This window comes from Oenanthe melanoleuca, chromosome 1A, assembly GCF_029582105.1.
Source record: "Oenanthe melanoleuca isolate GR-GAL-2019-014 chromosome 1A, OMel1.0, whole genome shotgun sequence".
Lineage (NCBI taxonomy): Eukaryota > Metazoa > Chordata > Aves > Passeriformes > Muscicapidae > Oenanthe > Oenanthe melanoleuca.
The window spans coordinates 15,931,907-15,952,885 of NC_079334.1; the positions used below are offsets into that span (position 1 = coordinate 15,931,907).

Here is a 20,979-nt window from a genome sequence, read left to right on the forward strand (position 1 = left end):
CCTTAGAGTACAGCATTAGCAATAGTAAGAAAAGAGGTGTATTGGTATGAGGTGTGTTTCTGGAAGGGAGTAGAAATAACCAGAGTATCTGCCATCACAAGGTGATTATCCCAGCACCGGGGAATTTACTGTAGAGGGGCTGGGAGATGTGTATTCTAAAGCTCATGTTGCTGTTGAGGAGCTTTATGCCAGTTCACCATCCCAGCAGCCACAGACTGTCCCTGTGAAATGAAAGCAGAAGTACAGGAAATATGAACAAAGAACAAAATGGTAAAAAATAGCTCTGTAACAAAATTAACTGGTTCATTGCAAAGCGAGGGATGCTAACACAACACAGCATCTCAAAGATTTCAAAGAAGTAAACTTCTGGTCCTCCACCAGCTCCATCGCCCTTTTCCAGACATGCTCCAGCATATCACAATGTCTTTCATGTCATGAAGGGCTCAAAACAGGGACAATAGGATTTGAGGCGTGGCCTCTCCAGTACTGAGTAGAGGGACAAACTGGTCCTGCTGGCCCCACTTTTGCTTACACAGGCCAGGTGACATTGGCCTTCTTGGCTACTGGGGCCCACTGCTGGCTCATGTTCAGGAATCCTCAACCAGCAGCCCCAGGCTGATTTTCCCCAGTCACTCTTCTCCCAGCCTGTAGCATTGCAGGGGGCTGTTGTGAGCCAACAAGGGAAGAAAGAGCAAGGAATTATCTGAAGTCAGTGGCCCCTTCCAGCACAAAGCAATTGAACCATCTGCTCCAAGTAGGCATTTACCTTAACCTAAGCAAGTAAAAACTTGCCATAGTAATTGTTTTTGCTAGACTTATATGTGCTAGAGAACAGGAATTTCAGCTGAGTGTGAAAGTGGTGCATGGAGAACATTACCAGGCCCTCTACAAGATAATGGCTATTTTTTGGCATCTAGTGCATCAGAACTAGATACTCTCTTCTTGCTAGTATTATTTGGAGAGTTAATACTTTCCTAAGTCTGCAGAGTATTTCCATTTATTGATCTTCCCATTGTATTATTACCTCTACATATTAGTTCTGGCACAGAATGGCAACGATTTTGGCCATGTCTATTAAGCGTTTGGCCTTGTCTCAAAGGTAACAAGGTTTTTAGCACCATGCTCTGACCAACTGAGCCTCTTTTCCAGTCAGTGGGAACTTCACGAGACTGCCACAACTTCTCAAATATGATGTCAAGTGGCTTAGACATTTCATCCACCAATCCCCTCAGGTCCCATGGACACATCTCATCATGCCCTACGGATTTGTGCACCTGCAGGTTCCTTAGACGGGTTCAAACCCTATCTTTTCCTACAGCAGGTGGTTCATTCTCCTCACCGTCACATTTCCTTCTGCAACTCTGCTGGGGTGCTTAGAACACTTGCCAGTGAAGACTGAGACAAAAAAATCATTTCATACCTTAGCGTTCTCCATACCCCAGGTGCTCCATTCCCTTGCAGAGGGCCCACGTTTCCTCAGTCTTCCTTTTATTACCCACACGCCCATAGCTGCACACCTCTATCTATAGTTTGAGTCGCCTCTTCCGAAGCATTCAAGATATGTAACTTAACTAAAAATGTCTAGTAATATAGCAAACACATTCTAGTAAAATAGCTAATAAATTCTGGTAACATAGCTAATAAATTCTGTAAATTCTAAAGCCCCAGTGTGTCTAACTCAGGCACATGGTACCCGCTCCGCCAGGCGCCTTACTACCAGCTGAAGGGCAGATTTCCAGCGCCTGACAGCACTTGAAATCCTGGTATTCCGGGCTGGGAAAATAGCAGCGGAGGAGGAGTCAACACACGCCGGTTTTGTCGCATCTTTAATGTCGCGGAGAAGAAAAAGCAACGAGCGAGCACAATTCCAATCCCGCCGTTCCGGCCGCTCTCGACACTGCACGCCCCCTCCCAGCTCCTCCCAGCAGAGGGATGGGCTCCTCCCGCTCATCCCACGCCGGCTCCGGTTCCGGGGCGGCCCCAGCGCAGCGCCCCGCCCGCCGCGGCGCTCCCAGCGTGCCCCGCGCGCGATGGCGGCGCCCGCGCTGTGCCGGCGCTGCGGGCGGGCGGCGGGGCTGTGGGGCCTGCGCCGGGCCCCGCTCCCGCCGCCCCGCCGCCGGGCCCACGAGCAGGCGCGGCGGGCGCGGGGCGCGGCGGGGCTGCTGGCGGCGCAGTGCGAGCGCGGGCTGTTCCAGGAGGTGTTCCCGGCGCAGAGCGCGGAGGAGCAGCTGCCGGCGCTGCTGGAGCCGGGCCGGCCGCCGCTGGCCGCCTACTGCGGGTTCGACCCCACGGCGGACTCGCTGCACGTGGGGCACCTGCTGCCCGTCATGGCGCTCCTGCACTTCCAGCGCGCCGGCCACGACGTCATCGCCGTGGTGGGCGGGGCCACGGCGCGGCTCGGGGACCCCAGCGGGCGGGAGCGCGCGCGGGAGCCGCTGCCCGCGGGGCGGGTGCGCGCTCAGGCGCGGGCGCTGCGCGCGGGGCTGGAGCGGCTGTTCGGGAACCACCGGGAGCTGTTCTGGGAGCCGGGAGCCGGGCGGCTCGGCCGCGCCGCGCTGCTGGACAATGCCCGCTGGCTTGGCCGGGAGCCGCTGCTCCGCTTCCTCGGCGGCGCGGGCGGGCGCCTACGCATGGGCACGCTGCTGAGCCGGCAGAGCTGCCAGGCGCGGCTCCGCAGCGCCGAGGGCATGAGCCTGGCAGAATTCCTGTACCCCGCCCTGCAGGCATACGACTTTCTGCACCTCCACCAGCACCACGGCTGCCGCATCCAGGTGGGGGGCCACGACCAGATGGGAAACATCATGTCCGGATACGAGCTCGTCACCAAGTACGGCGGGAGCGCGGGGGGGAGGTGATGCGCAGGGTCCGGGCATCGGGCAGCCTGTGTCAGCAGTAGCGTGGCCAGCAGGACCGGGAATGTCATTGTCACCCTGTATTGGGCACTGGTGATGCCGCACCTCGAGCGCTGTGTCCAGTCCTGGGTGCCTCAGTTCAGAAGGACATTGAGGGTCTGGAGCAAGTCTGGAGAAGGGCAGCGATGGAATGGACTGCCCAGGGAGGGGGGTGGAGTCGCTGTCCCTGGTGGTGTGTAAGGAAAGAGTGCACATGGCACTTAGTGCCTTGCTCTAGATGTGATGGTGATGTTCGGGCTCAGGTTGAAGTCGATGATCTCAGGGGTCTTGTCCAACCTCACCAGTTCTGTGATTCCATGACAGGATGCTATGTGACTTGGCGCTGACAGTCTCTAAAGCACCAGGAGCAGAAGTCGGTGCTCAAGAGATTTGGCCACACACAAATCTCTGTGATTTGAGAGGAGCAATTAAGTGCCCTGACCATAAACTCGGTACATATATACATTTTGACCAGGTTTATATGAATTTTTAAGAAAAATAATAAGTTCTTGTATTAGTGAATCCAAAAGCCAAAATCAAACACACTGAAGCATGGGACAAAATGGAGACAAGTCTGCCAGCACATACGTCCTGGTGTAATCACACCAAAGTAGAGGCAGTTGTGGTAGATAACGTATAAACTACTTAAAGTACATAAATGTCTTTGATACATACAAAAGAACTTAAAAACTTAGGGTGCTGGTTTTTTCCCTAGAGTCCTCTTCACAGAACAGTGTTCTGGCATCTTTTTGCCCATCACCCCCAGCTTTATAAGTATAAAATCTTGCAGAATGCTTGTATGTTAGTCAGCTTTACCAATACATGATTTTTTTTTTTTTTTTTTAACATGCAGTGACTCTTCTTTTCAGGATGACAGGAACAGATGTGTTTGGAATTACTGTACCTCTCATTACCAGTACTACTGGTGATAAACTGGGAAAGACTGCTGGAAATGCAGTTTGGCTGAACAGAGATAAGACTTCTCCATTTGAGCTGTATCAGTTTTTTGTCAGACAGCAAGATAACATAGTTGAAAAGTAAGTTTTTCTCCATCTTGCTTTTTGACATTGTTTATAAAACCTGATTCTAACTGTTCACTGTAACTGCTTCATTTAATTATGTGCAACACAAGCTCCATGTAGAAGTATGTGTTAATTATAACTGTTCATGAAATAAACAGGCATGACTGGTTTCTGAGTAGACAGGATAGTGAAACTTCCATATGCTGAAATACAAACCAGAAAATTAGAAGGTGGTTGACAAAGGAGTGAAGCATAATGCATTTTGTTCTGCCAGTGGGTTGACTCCTGCATGACATACTAGTTTCAGTACTGTAGCATTACAGGTTTTTTCAGTACACTACATTACTACATTGATTTTAATAAGTTGCTCTATATTCTTTTCTAAAACTGTTTTACTCTAAGCATCAATAGTACTGTTAAATCTGAACTACTTCCGTCTCATGTTGAGATCTAACTCATAATTTACCTCTCTCAAAGGTTTATCCCTGATAATTCAAATCCATGTTCTGATCCCCAACACCTTTCAGACTGAAAAGAGGGGTATGTGGGTAGTTAACACTAAAATATTTCAGCCATTCAGACTTTTTACCAGTAAAGGTATCTTTAATACACTGCATGGGACTGAAAGCTCATTAAAATTGACTTTGTTGCAAAGAGTAGGCTTAGGGATGCATCTTTAAATGATTATCCTAAATAATCTTCCTCCTAAGATACTTGCCAACACTAGTATGCTTCTGTCCCATGATGGCCACAGACTGACAGTGGGATTTTGCAGTAGCATATTGTGGATCTCCTAAGATAAATACAAAATCCTATTAGTTGACACACTATTCCAATAAATCCTGTAAAAGTTTCAAGAGGAAATTATTTTTTTAATTGGAGTACAAGCTTCATAAAAGCATCTGACACTATCTTATGCCTGAAGACTTTACCCTAGGCAGAATATTAAGTAAAATGTGAGCTTTAAAGATTGGACTAAAAGGAAAGAGCATCTTAGTATGTATTTCTTAAATTGACTAAAAATATTTTTGTGCAGTTACTTAAGTTTGAATGACAAAGGCAGGAACTCTGTAATGATGGGTGAGACAAAATATTTCTTCCCTGCTCATAGATACCTGAAACTATTCACCTTCCTTCCTCTTGAGGAGATTCACCACATCATGGAAATGCATGATAAAGAACCTGAGAAATGGGGCCCTCAGAAACGACTGGCTGCAGAAGTAACTAAGCTTGTGCATGGTAAAGAGGGGCTGGAATCTGCTAAGAGGTAAAGTTCGATTTTTCAAGCAGTTTTCTTTCAGATTTATTATATGGTAATTCTCCATAGCTTTTCAGGGACTATTTTAATCTATTAAGTTTTTGCTTCGACGTTAAGAGAGAAAAATGTAATAATCCTGTAGACTTAAAAATACACTGAAAATTGCAGGGCAGTAGGGTGCAATAAAAAATGGGGGTGTATTTAAAATATTTCTGTAGTTTGTGGACACTGAAAAGAAACTGGGGAGGGGAATCTGAGTAGCACTTTGTGTGAAGAGAAAACTAGCTCTGTATTTTGAAAACTCTTTGGTCTCACAGGTGCACTAAGGCCCTTTATTACAGCAGCATGGAGGCACTGGAAGAAATGTCTGACCAAGAGTTACAGGAACTTTTCAGACAAGCTACTTCTGCTGAATTGATGCTTGAACCTGGGATGACTGTTCTTGATTTGTGCCGCAAAGCAAATGCCATTCCAGATGGACCTAGTGGGTAAGTTCTCACCTGTGGTCACGGGTAATACTCAAAACAGTACTGGAGTAGTAGTGGCTAAGGTCAATTTCAGTCACTGTTGGCCTGGACTGAAAGTGAATTGCAGGACAATCAAAATGTATTGAATTATGCATCCAACAAAAAAACCAAAACAAAACAAAAGCAACAAACAAACCCTAAGTGAATTTGCAATTCTTAATAAACATCTTTCTCTTGCAGTTAACAATTGTTTCTGTTTTGTTTTTAAGGTACCGGAAAATTACAGATGGCGGTGTTTCAATAAATGGGAATCGTGTAACTGATCCTGAGACTGTTCTTATTCTCGGGCAGCATATTCTGAAGAATGGAGTATCATTACTTAGGGTTGGAAAGAAAAATTATTACATTATAAAATGGCTGCAGTTGTGACAACGGAGTATGTCCCTAAAATGACAGGTCTCTAACTCTGCTGTATGAAGATGTACTTGCAAATATTTCTGTACTGTGCAGCTCACAGACTTTTTCAAAATGCACCAGAGTTAAAATAAAGGAGCTGAGTTACACCACTGAAGAGATTGTGGATATTCTGCCTTATTCAAAGCACCAGTCATAAGGATCTGCATAAGAAGAAAATTATAAGATTAATTTCAAGGTCCAGTGATGGAGATATGCTTCCCCTCCTTTAACAGCCTTTGGTGTTGTAGAACAGGAGCCAGTTATTCCACAGGATAGCCCAGAGGAAAATGAACCAAGGCAAACTCAAATCCACTCCTTACAGCCAGTATGTGCTCATGTAACCAAGAAACCTTGCTGGGGGCAAAGACAACCACGGGCATGTTTCTCTGAACAGGTTTGCGTTGAAAGAAGCTGCAGAAAATTCATAATAAAGGAGTAAATGATTAAATACTGATGTAAGTTGGTTCTTGGTTATGTATGGAGACACATCGCACCAAATCTTTCCAGCTTTTATGTGGGAATACACAGCAAGTTCACTTTTGAAATCTGGAAGTAAAGAGCTTTTCAAAGCTTTAATCAACCTAATGAATCCCTTTTAGGCCTTCTGTGTGCATGACATACAAGAAGAGTGGCAGTTCTTCCACTTCTTTGGTCCTGTTAATGACATGGATGCATCCATGCTATCCAGCATTCCTTGTTGAAGGAATATCCTGGTACTAGTTCTGTAGGCTTTGCAATCAGCTGAAAGATAGTGCATTGTACCAGAAGATTTGGAGCATGTACATGAAAGGGTTTTTTTTAATGTTAAGAGGGGAAGCCTTAATCTTAGCTTCTGGAATGTGGTATATATTCTAGACTTAGGTAGGGAGTGCATTATTGTTTTAGGTATCTTTTTTATGTTTCTTTTTACTTGATAAACTTGATGCTGATTTCATTTTCACCATGACTCAAGATTTCAACAGTAATAAAATAATAATGGCTTGCTTGTTATAGATTAGTTTCTTCTGGCAGTAAAACTGGAATATGTTACTTTCAGAAGCTCAGAATGTTCTTAGTGTTAATTTCAGTTTCCAGATCCTACTTATCTGTCTGATAATGAGACATCTCTAGCCTAATCTCTATTACATAACAATGAAAAGTAGCTGAGTCACTTCTACCTCAAAGAAAGCACAAGGAGGGCAAGGCAAGGGAAAGGAAGGCAAGGGAAAAGTTTATCCACCTAACAGAGCCATCTTGTTCCTTAAATAAGAAGCATTAGAGCAAATCAGAAACTCATCTGGGACCAAAAAACTCCAGCACACACCCATGTTCACCTCCAGAGAAATAAAACAGAACCCATTTGAGAGTTTCTTTCTGGTTGCAGGAAAAACTCCTAGGAATAAGTAGTGTTTCACGTCTAAGCTCCTTCCTGCCTGTTTTCCGTCATTTCCAAATGGTGCAGACACACATATTTGCACTATAGATGCATTTCTAATAAATTAGTGAATTTATTTTTTAGAAAAATGACACAAAAAAGGAATGAAGTTCTTTGCATGCAAGGTTTCTAATAAGACTTATAAACCCCAAGAAATTTAGTCTATGTTTGCCTTTGACCAAGTCCTAGCAACCCAACCCTTCCCTGACTTCCCAGAGAAAATAGCTGGATACAACCACTACTTGCCATGACCATACAGGGCCATCACAACTGAGTACTTGAACACTTGGACCAAGGATCAAGGATGACTGGAATAATGAACTATTCTTTCTTAGCCTGATCTTATATACAGGTACATTCAGATAATCAGAAAGAGATTGTCCAAACTTGTTCAAATGTGAATAAGGAATAATTAATATTGAAGTATTTAACACGGCTACAAATGCATTATTTAAAAGTGCAAAAAGAGAATTATTTGGGCATGATATTTTTAAAAACCTAAACTAAACAAACTAAAATAAAGCTCCCCCAAAAACATTTGTACAGCAGAACCTGGAAGACTTGAATTTAACTTTATTGTGGCAGTTAGCAGTCAAGAGGTAAAGGGTGAAAGGTCATTCAGCAGGTAAACTCAAAACTATGGGAGCATGAAAGCACCTTCACTAGTTTAAACAGTCACTGAGCACAAAACCATTTCCAAGTGGTGTTAAACCCTGCGGAACCAATCCTCTAGCTCTTACCTCAAAGCACGGTTTAATTAGCAACAAAAAGCAAATGCAGTGGAGATCCTCAGTAACTACAGAAAACACCAGCTACCCATTGCTCTCAAGGAGAAAACTGCAGAAAAAAGAAATTGCTCAGGTTAATTCCATTCAAGTTCCCAACAGGGGCACAACAAAGTGCCTGCTGTGGTCCATAAAGTATGAGTATGACATATCCAATGTGGCATCTGTCATTCATCTACAAAGGAATGAATAAAGGCAGTTATTACACAACGTCTGCTCTGTTTACTTCAGAGTAGGGTCTGAAGCACACAGACACCACCATCCTCTTTACCCATCTGTTTCACTAAGTAAAATTTGAACCTGACTATTAAATACAAACTGTTCTCATCAGGATACTGTGTTGTAGTTACAGCAGGACTACACAACAGCTCAGGTAACAATGTCAGATATTTACTGATCTGAACTTGGCTACAAGGAGTTTTCCCCTCCATGATTCTCTCCCCACTGGAGAGCAAGCTAGCTAAAACTTGTGCATTGATGACAAAATTATTTCAAGTTTTAATTAAATAAAATAATCCAGAAGACAGTTGTAAACCATCAGTCTAATCTGAAAATTTTTCAGTTGCTGCCCTCATTAGGTTTTTTCCACAGTTTCCCCACAATTTCTTTTAATGCTGGTAGTAATACTGGCATTTGAAGTATTTTTAGCTCAGTTCCAGAACACAGCTTGTTTCAAAACTATCACTAGGCATGAGCAGCCTGTCTACATTATGAATTATGGAACTACTCAAGAATGCAGAATTGAGTGAGAACAAGTGAAATCTTAACTAAGGCTGTACACATACGAGTACTTTACTACTAACTCAAAAGTGCATGTAAGTCCTGCCACCAGAACTACAAGTCAGTCCAAAACTATTTCTGGCGTAATTAATTTTGTGTATTATCTGTTTATTAAATAACAGGATTGTTACAGCATGGACCTTCAAAGTCTTGCATTAAGGATTACAAATCAAGTTCATTTCTTGGCACTCAAACATTACCAAATTGAAACTTTTTATGAAACTTAAACAAAAAAAGTCAACATTTCAGAAACCAAATTAACACTGGAAATTTCACATGACATTACAGAGCCAGGTATCGCTTGCAATAATTCCTTCAATAGGTGAAATTCATTTGCTCTATGCAGCATTTCAAAACTTTACAAATCAGAGTATTTCTTCACAAAGAGACTGTTGACTGAACTTCAGGAGTTAAAGCTTAGGTAGCAGATCACTTGTGGACGGCACTACCTTGTTGAAAATTTCTGGGAGAGAGGTGTCAGGTGAATTCCAAACGAAATGTAATGCTTTTGACAAAACTTAAAAGCTTTCACTGATCACCAAATTGATTTAAAAAGTGGTTTGCACTTTAGTCATATTTTTTAAATCTGAGAACTACCATCCCTGGATACAATGCAAGATACACGTACCTCCTTTGTTTTTGTTACACGTAATGTATACAACCATGACTTTTTAGGCTGTTTAAAATACACAATATATATTTCTGTGTTCTGCATGAATTACCTCAGATCCTACATGAAGTATCCAAAAGTTGCATCTGTAAGACTTAACTCTTTGTGCTCATATTGATACCAAAATGAAGATTACCATGAGAAAAATACATTTTTAAATAGATCTTCTTGTAAACTGAATTTTTAAATTTTCCCTCTTTAGCAGATTACCAAAGGAATTCAATTTTTGCTGATTTCAGGGGGAAGGAACTGCACATGGTAATGAAAACCTCATTATCTTGGCCCAATACCACAAAATCAAGCCACGGAGGTTAACAGCAGAGTCCTATTTTTCATGCAAATTGTGTTAAAGAAAAAGTATCAGCAACACTATAGTAAACATTTTCACTTTATACAAAAAGAGTGAATCTGCTTGAAAAGTACATGCAAGTATGCTGGCTGGAGTTTAAATAAATTTTTATTCATAAAAATTAAAATGTTTACTTTTTCAAGGCTAGTGTGATCAATAGTTATCTGTATGAATTATAATCAGAAAAAAAAGAAACCTCATCAACTTAATTTCCAACCTAAAATTTCATAATTTTACGATTGTCCTAAAAAAAAAAAAAAAAAGCTACTTACAGCACTATAAAATTTCCTCAAAAGCAACTGTAATCTCTGATATAAATATTCCAATTCTACAGACTTTCTTTCATACTGTCATACATTCCAAAATTTGAAGAAGTTGTGGGCATCCCCTTCTCCCTGGCCAACTTCATCTGTTTTTAAAAGGAAATGCTTATTATCCCATTACATTTTTGAAATCCAGTTTTATTCTTCAGTTCTGCCAGAGCAAATTTAGTATCAGATGGTCCAGGGCCTTGGTCCCAGGGGGAAGGAGGGAAAGGTGTCTTGTGCCTGATTATAATCCACAACATTCATACGCAAGCTCCAGTGCACATTAATAACTCTACAGCCACTTTTTAGTAGACTGTTCTTGTTCGCAAGCTCCAGGTTAATTCTTTCTACATGATACTCCATGAAATCAAATCTGAAGTTTTGTCTGCCATTGAAACATTTGGGGACAAAGAGAAAAAAAAGAGGGAACACACATACATAGTAATATGCTTGACATCTCTACTGTGCTATAAAAGGGAGACCTCCATCTGTCACAGTGCATGCAATATATTCATGAAAGAAAATACTCGGTGCTCTCTTTTCTTCACAGTATTGAAACTTCTACTGGAAAAGCAGCTTAAAACTATGCCACAAGACTACACCGGCCGTCTTAACCACAGGCAATCAGTTCAGCAAGTCAGGCACTGGAACTTGAACATTTTTCCCCAAGTTCAAATGAGACTGTCACTGAGACAGAAGACTTGGTCTGCCTATAATTTGCACCAGAAACCTGGTAAGGAAACATTTAGAGCCATTTATTATATGGATTAAATATGACTTCTTTTGCAAAATACAGCATATTTTTCTGTTTGCAAATCAAACCAACTGTCTTTACATGAGCAGATTTACACAGTTGCAGTACACAGATAAGAGTTCATAAATAAAAATTCTACTCCGTATACAATGCCTAGCAATTGTCAAGCCAATGTAACCTCCAATGCATATAAATAGTGTGGCTGATACAGTCTTCACCAAAGATGTGTCTCACGGATCTCTGCAATGATCTGGCTGGCTCGCTGCAGGGCCTGCACAGAGGAACACACAAAGGCCAGAGTTAGTTATGCTGGAGAGATTTCCCAGGGACATAACAGCAGCAGTCTTGGAAGTGCAAAGCTAAAAATTAAATCATAGCTGATCAGTGTTATTATGAAACAAGTGACAACCCATTAAATTCTCAAGATGGGCAGACTTCATCATACACAGTTTTAATGCTGTAAAGCTTAGAAATAAAAGAGAAACTGCACCTACTTTTTACCTAGCCTGTTGTGTTGGGTTGATGTGGCCAGAAATGTGTATTCTATCATCATCTGTTGAAAGCCGGGTGGGGCAGTGATTCCTTATCTCCGTGGCACATACCATCTGCTAATGGGCCATCTTTAAGACAAGATGGGCCAATTATCTTTATCTTTTCCACAACCATCCTCCCTCCAGGAAGATATCATCTGCTGCTAGCCCATTAAGTCCCACTGTATGACTGATAAAATTACATCATCCCACTGGGAGATGCTCCAGCCAGGGGGAGGAGCCAACCCTTTCCTACCTAGATAAAAAAACTGAGATTTTGGACAGCAAGTTACCTTCTTTCCATTGGATTCCAGAGGAGAAGCTGGACCTTTCTACATTATCTCTGGACTTTTGGAGGAAGGCTGCACCCTTCTACAGAAGCACTGCTTCAGCTGAACCACACCTGCCACGGCAGGGGGACTGTAGCCACCATTTAATGGGACTGCTACCAACACCCTGACTGACAGGGTATCAGGTTGTATTCTGAACTCTGTCAGGACTGGGATTGTTTTTTGTAATACTGTATTTCTATTTTAATTCTCTCAGTAAAGAACTGTTAGTCCCAATTCCCATATCTTTGCCTGAGAGCCCCTTAATTTCAAATTTATAATAATTTGGAGGGAGGGGGTTTACATTCTCCATTTCAAAGAGAAGCTTCTGCCTTTATTGGCAGATACCTGTCCTTCACAGGAGGATACCTGTTAAACTGCAGATTTAAAAGCTTGTATGCAATCCTTTCTGGTCCTGTATTGGCTTTAATTCCTCTAGCAGAGAAAAGCAATACACTGGCATAGTCTTAAAATGCAGTAAAGAACAAAGGAAGACAAGTCTTCAGAAAGTCTCCCACTGATATGGTTAACTGCTCCCGTGAGATCCTGATCTCTTCATTACCTTTAGCATGTCAGCTGCCTCTTTCCTGCGCTGCGCCATGTCCTCAGACTCTGTGAGAAGGTCATCCAACAACAAGGATTTGTACAGCTGGCCCACCAGCTCACTCTGGAGAGTGTCCTTGACATGGTTCACCAGAAAATGCATCACTGCCTTTGGCACACTGCAAGCACAGAAAGATTGTTTCTTTAAAGTAATTGTTGAAAACCAGGTCTGTTCCAGATTGAAGAATACACAATGAGGGCAAGCAGCTACACATGGCCTTGGCTCAAACTACCAGGCATCTACACTACCATAAATAAAAACTCTCACAAGTAAAAGCAGCATCATGTACAATATTAGAGTAGAACTAATTCATATAAAATTAGTTTCTTCCAAATAGAGAAGCTGCATTAAAAAACATGAATAAAATACAAAATAAGAATAAATAACTTTGTTCATTAGATATCAACCTATCTTTACTGTGCTATGGATGACACACATCAAAGTATGTCAACCCTAAAACCAAATTTTATGTGTAAATGGGAAGGGAAAGAGGCAAAGAAATAATTTTACAAAGAAATTATATTACATAGTATAAGCAGTGCAGTAAAGTCAAGGTAAACAAAGCACTCCCCTGACATGGAAGTCTAAAAACGATGTTGAAGGTTTTAGTTTACTGGACAGACTAAAACACCTATGCGCCTCACTAACCTGCTCTAAAATCTGGTTTCCAGATTCCTGTACTTCCCCCCCAAACTTCCCACATATATAAAAATATAAATATATTTGAAGTTAGACCCTTCAACAAAGACATAACCAAAATAAATTTTACAGAATTCCTCATTAAAGTATGACATTTTAAAGCAAAAACTTTAAAGGCATTTTCCACAGAAGAAAGAACTTTTCCATGCTGTTTTCATTCCTTTTCTAGCTAAATGCTAGAAAACTGAGCCACACACACGCACTAGCTCCTATTTGACCGTCCAATTTGAAACAACAGGATGGCAAAGCTGAATTCTGTTGGGGTACATAGCACCTAGAGTTTATTCCAGTTATTTGCTGCAAATCTTCCATCTGAATTGAAGCATCCTCCAGAAAAGCAGGTATCTCCTAAATAATTAAACCTTTTACTTAATATTATACAGAACTTGAAACCATTAGAGAAAACAAGTGCTTCTTCAAACTGCTTCATTCTGTGAAGGGGTCACGTTTTACTGCAGCTGTCCCTTCTAAAAAATAAATATATTTCTTCTCTTCTTACAAACATAAGAACATGATAAAAATAACATGATCATATATATGATTCTTGAAATATCACAATATTTGCATGGCTTAAATATTTCAAGGAGTTTTGGGTTTACCTGTCCTGAATGTTCTTCCTAACAATAAGGAAGTAAGATTTAATAAGTCGTTCAATCACTTCACAATCTCGTTGCTCACGGGCAGAAAGTTTGCGTGCAACAGGTACAGGCTGTGTGAGAAAAAAAACAACCAAGAACCCTCAGCTTACCAATTCTGCTCATTTGGATTGTAAACTCAAAAACTGCAACTACTGTTCTTTTAGCCTGATTCTGATAGACATAACCCGTCTTGCAACAAAGCTATAATTCATCAGAAATAAAGTTAGAGACATATCAAAATCCATATGTGTGAAACAAAGGTCAGAGGGCACCACTACACTTTTTCTAAAGCTCTCCAAATAGTTCAAATATCTCCAACTGTTTTTAACTTAAGTGGGTTTTGTCTTTCATGATTCTTCTCCTCTAATATAAACGATAAAATTCAGCAGAAGAAGAGCAGGAATTTGGGTTGACCTGAGATTCGTTTCTGTACCAACAGCTATCTAGACAAAGAGTCCACTTGTACAGGAATTTGTGAAAGGAAGCTAGTTATCCAAATCTGAAACTAGAGCAGGCAAGGAGGCTGCAGGAAGATTGGAACTGGGCAAGGAGAGAAGCAGAAGAGACTGGCTAGAGCTCCCTGTTGCTATAGTGGGAATTATTTACAAAGATACCACATATTAGCAGCAAAGTTACAAGGATCTGGAATTCAGATGTTTTCTTCCCTAAGCCTGAATTACAAAGAAAAGGAATTTGTCTTTCAAGACTCACCACATCTAATAGGTTTACAGCATGTCCTTTTTGAGGACTAGCAGGTAGGGCTGCAGCTGGCTTGGATTTTTCCTCGGCTGATACCTCTTCTGCTTTGGAGGGTTTCAGCATTCCTCTCCAGCTGCCTGTTCCAGACTCCTGAGATGCATCAGCTCCTACAGAAGGAGTCTGCACAAACAGCACATTGAAAAAACATGGCAGAATTAGAACTTGGGCATTGTAGAGAATTGTCTGTTCAAACCACTACAGGTAAAACTCACTAAAATAAGATTTTCGTAAGTATATTCCCTTCATTCTGTTCTTCATATTCCCCACATTTATTCTCCCTTTGCTGGTTACAGCTCACAAAAGGTACCAGTAAAATGAAGGCTTTTAAAACTCATACTCTACCTAATAAAGGGCGTGAAAATGTCTCACATGGAGAAGCTCCACAGCATTTTAAGGGTCTACATATCACTTCTGAAATATGGGGTGGGTTTTCTAAGTCATTTGGCTTTGATCACACATTCTATACTATTAGGATCATTCTGAAAGTATATTTTTAAGATCACCACAGCTCTTGCAATATTCTAATTTAAATTCTTCAAGTTTTATTTAAATATAAACTGAAGTTTCTTACAGTAACAGCTAAAAAATATGCACATTTCTGTTTTGAGGTACCACAGCTATAATCATATTTGTGCTATCAGAATTTACAGAAGGCTTTTTTTGTAACAAATCAAAACAAAAATCTTCATCCTCTGGAAGTGAAAATGAGAGATTCTGGGGAGTTCCAGACAAAGAACAACTCAAGAATCTTCTGCGAAAAAGATGTAACACCCAACTCTTAAGCATTAGGAATCACTGGACAAAAGAAGTATTAGTGTATGGTATCCACCATATGTTAATTAGTATTAAAAACCCCAAAGTTTATTTTGATGTAGAATAGGGGCAATTTTTATTTTGTACTTTTCCACAAGCCTAATATCTCTTCTATTTACTCTGTGCTTTAAAATCTACTCCTATTTGAAAAACAGTCAAGGTCAGGATTCAAATACAGGAGGAAAAAAGCTCAATTTATCTATTGTGTTTACAATGAAACACCACAGGCTGATCTTAAATCTAAAAAAAAGCGAGAAACAAAGCATAGTAATTAGAATACCATCAGTAGCATACAGGAGGAAACCCAGCTAACCTGTGCACATCAAAAATTTTATTTAAATTGCACAACTGCTCAGAGGCATTGTAGAGCACACTAGGAATTCAAATCAAACTCTGTTAATAAGAGAAAATAATTGTTAAGGAAAGCTCCACTGCATGATTCCTGATTGCAAGACAGCTGTTCAAAATGACAAAAACTCCCCTCCTCTTCTGTATTACTGTGGAGCCTGCTCTGCCTTCAAAGTACTTTCAGAAACAAAGCTACACAGGAGAGTGTGAAATGTACCACACTCATAGAGGACAGGTTTTACGCAAGCCAAATCTGGCTGCTTCATGCAACTTCCTAAGTCACAATACTATTTCCACAGTGGTTTTTGATTTCTTTTTCATTTTTGCAGCATATCAAACCCTGATGAAAGTAATAGTTAAAATTCTACTATTGAATAGATGTTGACTTTAACCACTTTGTTCAGGAAAGAAATGTAAGTTTTGCATTAAAATCTGGATTTGCAATACAGCAGAAAGTCTGAGTCCCCTTGGTACTACTAATACACAAACTTGTGACTGCTCATCTTTTCTGACTCCAGGCAAGAGCAATTAGCAGAAAAGCCTACAGAGGAATAATGAGCTGTTATTTTAACACGAGACAGCACACCTAACATGTAAAAAAACACTTTTCACAAATATAAGCAGAACACATTTCAGAAATGTAAGTAAACCAGGGATTCAACAATTATGTGAAGCAACACAAAGGAGGTTCAGTTTGAACAAAACCTGTAAAGATTCCCTGCAGGAAGCAGGAAACTCACATTTTAGCATATCTTCTGTCCTCCTTCTTTAACTGTCAACACATTAAAAACATGCAGTTTAACAGCCATGCTGAAGACTTTTAATTACAATACTGTTGCACTCAACAATCTATGGACAGTTTTAGGAAAATTAAGAGCTTATTTGCACCACAATATATTGCAAACAAGAGTTCAAAGAGAAAGCAGTGACTTGGCCACCTTCATGACATGTCTTGACATGCCACTGCACATGAAACCAGTAGTGCCAAGTAATCCACGCTGGGGAGGACATCCAGACTGGGTAGGACACACTGTTGGTGACAGAACACTAGAGACAAACTGCTTTCCTTACACCTGTGGTGCACCACAACAGAAACGTGCATGCTTAGAGGAAAAATCAAAGACAGACCTTGCCATCAGCCTCAGCAGAAGCAGCAGTAACAGTCTCCTGGGAAGCAGGTGCCAATGCACCTGGAGCTTTAGTAGACTAAGGAAGGTAAAAATGCAGGGAGGGGAAAAAAAAATTCAACTGAAGACCACCAAATTTACCTAGCAAATTTTATACAGTTTTACCTACAAGCATCTTCTAAAATCCAGAAAAGAAATATTTTGAATTTGCAAGAAAAATAGTAATAGAAGCAGAAAAAAAGAATAAAGAAAAGACAAGGGAAAAAGAAAAATAAAAAGCATCTCCAAGACAGTTATTTTGGATTTTCTGGCCTTCAACTTCATTTAAGCTCCTACACTGATGATTTACTATGAAATCAATAAAATGAAGGATCAAAGAGCACTGAAAGCAATCTCTAGATAGCTACCTTAAATTCCCAGTTCATCCATCAGTTGTCTTAGACTGATTAAAGGCAGCAATATTAGATCTACTCTGGGACTTTGTCTCATTTTTTAAAGTAATGAAATTAGTGAAAAGATTTCTATCAGCTGTAGAAACTCCAGTTACAACTTCATGAGGATCCTAAACTTTAGTCTCTATCTTTGAATTCTTAATAATTCACATAGTATTAAATAGCATTAAATAAAATTCCAGCTTAGTGCCAGACTATTCTGTTGTACAGCCAGACAATATTTTCCATGACACTTGGCTGGTTCTTCCACCCCTGTCCCTGCACTAATCCCAGAACCTGGTAAAATTAAGCAAGCTCTAGAGACAGAATTGGATTATGACAAAACTGGATTATGAAAAACCAAAAATGTCACCTCCAACATCTGCTCCCAAAGAAAGTAAGACTGCAATAAACTGCAGCTTTAAGACTGACTTAACAAAAGCCAGCCACAAGCCACTGTGTTGGCACTTGATATTTTAAATCATTTGTTTATCTTTTGAAATTAGTATGTCTCAGCTAAAAATATGAAAGTTCTGAGTTGATCTTCAACATCTGCAGGCATTTTATATCTCACCTGACATGACATTCAAGTAATAAGTGTTATATTACTTTATAAACAAGTCTTCTGAAATATCAGATTTAAAACCTCCCAAAAACAGCAATTTTCTAAGAAAATGACATTCCATTTCCATCTTATAAAACTGAAAGGAAAAATCTCAGTACCTGGAAGCACCCAAGACTTTTACTAGGGAAGCATATCTGAATTTCCAATAATTAGATTGGATCTAATTCTCTAGGAGAATGCATTAAAGCTTTCTGTAAAAAATAAAATCAAATATTGCTTACCTTGTCTCGTGGCACAGCAGAAGGCAGCTCCCGGGCTAACCTGTTCCGCCTTTGTTCCTTTAAAAACAATCCACCAAGACCTCAATTATGTATTACTCTGTATCACCACATAGGCAAGATTCACATTTTACATATGACTTCCATTTTAGAAGAAACACTAGTAATTTCATCTCATCCTGTGCCATTCTAATACTGTGGTCTATGAAACCCTTGATTATTTGGATACTTTGATTACCTGGTCAAAACTAAATTTTCAATATAAGAAGTTTTGCAAAGTTTTTGCATCACACTCTCTAATCAAAATCTGAGCCTTTAAAAAACAACATCAAAGCTCCACAATTTGGCTCAGCACAGATACCCTACAGCCCTCATTAAGCTATAAATCCTCCAAGTAATCTAAAGGATTTGATTCTGTGGCCAGCACACGATTAGTCCCAAAATGAAGGAGAAGGCAGAATTTGCTTCACAGCAAAATAGAATTTTAAGCATTTGGGACAAAGAAATATCTGATTTTGCTTGAAATTAACAACTGACTGTCCACCAAATAAGGCTTGGGTTTACATGGTTTGGGTCTTCAAAAACTTCAATGTCCTGTTAAGGAAAGCATTAGGAAAGAACTACTTTAAGTAATACATGATGACGCAATTTTGTACGTTCAGCTTCACAAAGTCTTAATTTTTGTACTCACAGCAGTTTCCATGCACATTGTTTTTTGAACTAGATTAAAGAGCAGTCTACCAAGGCAAATTCAAATGCATACCTAGTCAGTACAAAATATGTGTATGGAAGGAAGTAAAAGGTTAAAACTAGAGTAGAAATTGCACTGTAAGCATTTTCAAAAGGAACACTACAAGAGCATGTAGTGACAGGACAAGGGGTAATGGCTTCGAACAGAAAGAAGGTAAATTTAAATTACATATCCCATAGGAATAAATTCTTTATTGTGAAGGTGATGAGGGAGTGGCACAGGTTGCCTGAGAAGCTGTGGATTCCCCATCCCTGGAAGTATTCAAAGTCAGGTTGGATGGGGCTCTGAGTAACCTTGTCTAGATGAATGTGTAACTGCACATAGCAGGGGGGCTGAAATAAGATGTCCTTCCAAGCCAAGCCATTCTATGATTCTGTGATGAATGAAAACGACATGTTGGATAAACACAAGGGTATTAACAAGCTCTTAGCCAGAGAGATTAAGTATTGCAACAACACCAGATCGATTCTTCCAATCCAGCAGACTGGCTGCTGAACTGTATTTACAGGATGAAGGCAGCAACAAGTATTATCAATCGGAGCTGGGCTTGAAAAACACAAGATTACTGATGGGAGACTGATGGAGAGAATGTCTCAGGGAGACTGAAGTGTGGAAACACAGATTCAACAACAATGCCAAAAGCAAGCAGAAATTAGAACCTGAACAGAGGAAACAATACTTGTATCACCCTTCAATGAATGAGAGGAACAGTATAGATACATTGTGTCAGAGACTAAATGCAGTTACTTTAACATGAAATGCCATTTCACAACTACATATTTAAACTTCCCCTTAAAAAATATCATTTCATAGGCAATACTTAATTAGGTGCCCATCTTATTTTCCAGACTGAAAAACAGGCAGAATCCTTTCAGGGAAGTCTCCACTAGTAATTCTGAATGTAATATGCAATAGAAATTAACAAATCCACAGATCACAAGAGTATACAGTATATTCATAATTCATCACATTTCTAATGCCTCAAAATGTAGAAATGTGCTTCAAGGAAAGAAGTTGAAGCATTTGTTATTTTATCAATTTTACTTTCACGTAAAGAGAAAAGAAATTTCTTAAGAGAACATACTTTCTTACCTCTATGTTGTTATTCATTAACCCACAGGCATCAGCGAAGTCTGGATGTTTGGTATTGATATAAGCTAACTCAATGGCCACCAGATTATGAACCTGCAATGCAAAACATTCCCAGTTCAAAATTCAGGGAGTAAACCTAATGCCAATGCAGAGCAATGACCTACAATGCTGGCAAGCACAGTTTAACTGCCCATAGCAAAAGACCACATAAAAAAGCCATAAACCACCTACAATATGTGATCCCGAGGGAGATGGCTCACTGTGAGGGACAGTGAGTATACAAAATTTTTTGCTTTCCACATCAAATGCAGAGTCAAATACTGAAACACTCTTTACTCCCCAACACACAGTCAAAATCAGACTTTCATATTAAACCATTTATTTAAAGGTACAAGTTGAACTTTTAGTTTTCACTAGCTGAAGGGCATTACAAAGCCTCTGAAACACACAGAAACACAAATAAGGATTACAATTTAATTTTCATCACTGCATCCCAAACTCTACAGTAAATGCAGCTTCTCTTACAAGGGAGTGAGATAACCTATATGAGGAAGACTACAAAATGTTAAATTGAAATTTTGTAAAATTCTTCTGGGAAATTGAAACATAGGGGACAATACGCTTAACCCTAACCACACCACTTTGTTTTACATGTATCTATATTCTAATATAAATAAGATTCAAAATGCATACATATTAAATAACTATCAATTTAGCAAGTAAGTTAAGATTCCTTTAATAACTTAGGTTCCTGAATCTGCAAACAGAAGCATCAAGAAGCCAGAAAACACGCGCTTTTACCAGTAAAGTTGCAGTACATGGAAACTTACCATTTCATTTGTGACAGGAAGTCTCCTACGC

General features: G+C 40.1%; 2 protein-coding genes across 3 annotated transcripts; one reads left to right on the forward strand and one right to left on the reverse strand.

The window, feature by feature from the left end:
- The first annotated feature begins 1,238 nt into the window (after positions 1–1,238).
- YARS2 (tyrosyl-tRNA synthetase 2) lies at positions 1,239–6,542 on the forward strand. 2 transcript variants are annotated; one of them, XM_056482594.1, is made up of 6 exons: positions 1,239–2,827; positions 3,216–3,343; positions 3,745–3,928; positions 5,025–5,180; positions 5,489–5,659; positions 5,908–6,542. In XM_056482594.1, the coding sequence occupies exons 1-6, from the start codon at positions 1,830–1,832 to the stop codon at positions 6,065–6,067; spliced, it is 1,797 nt and encodes a 598-aa protein (XP_056338569.1). In that variant the 5' UTR covers positions 1,239–1,829; the 3' UTR covers positions 6,068–6,542. The 2 variants fall into 2 exon arrangements, with proteins under 2 accessions (XP_056338569.1, XP_056338570.1); XM_056482595.1 differs by lacking the exon at positions 3,216–3,343 and having other exon boundaries at positions 3,761–3,928.
- Positions 6,543–9,160: 2,618 nt separating this feature from the next.
- DNM1L (dynamin 1 like) lies at positions 9,161–20,973 on the reverse strand. Its single transcript, XM_056482598.1, has 8 exons — positions 20,949–20,973; positions 20,119–20,211; positions 18,279–18,335; positions 17,003–17,080; positions 14,666–14,833; positions 13,916–14,025; positions 12,576–12,735; positions 9,161–11,425 (listed from the first exon to the last, which is right to left on the reverse strand). Exons 1-8 carry the CDS (start codon positions 20,949–20,951, stop codon positions 11,369–11,371), a joined length of 726 nt encoding a protein of 241 aa, XP_056338573.1. The 5' UTR covers positions 20,952–20,973; the 3' UTR covers positions 9,161–11,368.
- Positions 20,974–20,979: the final 6 nt, after the last annotated feature.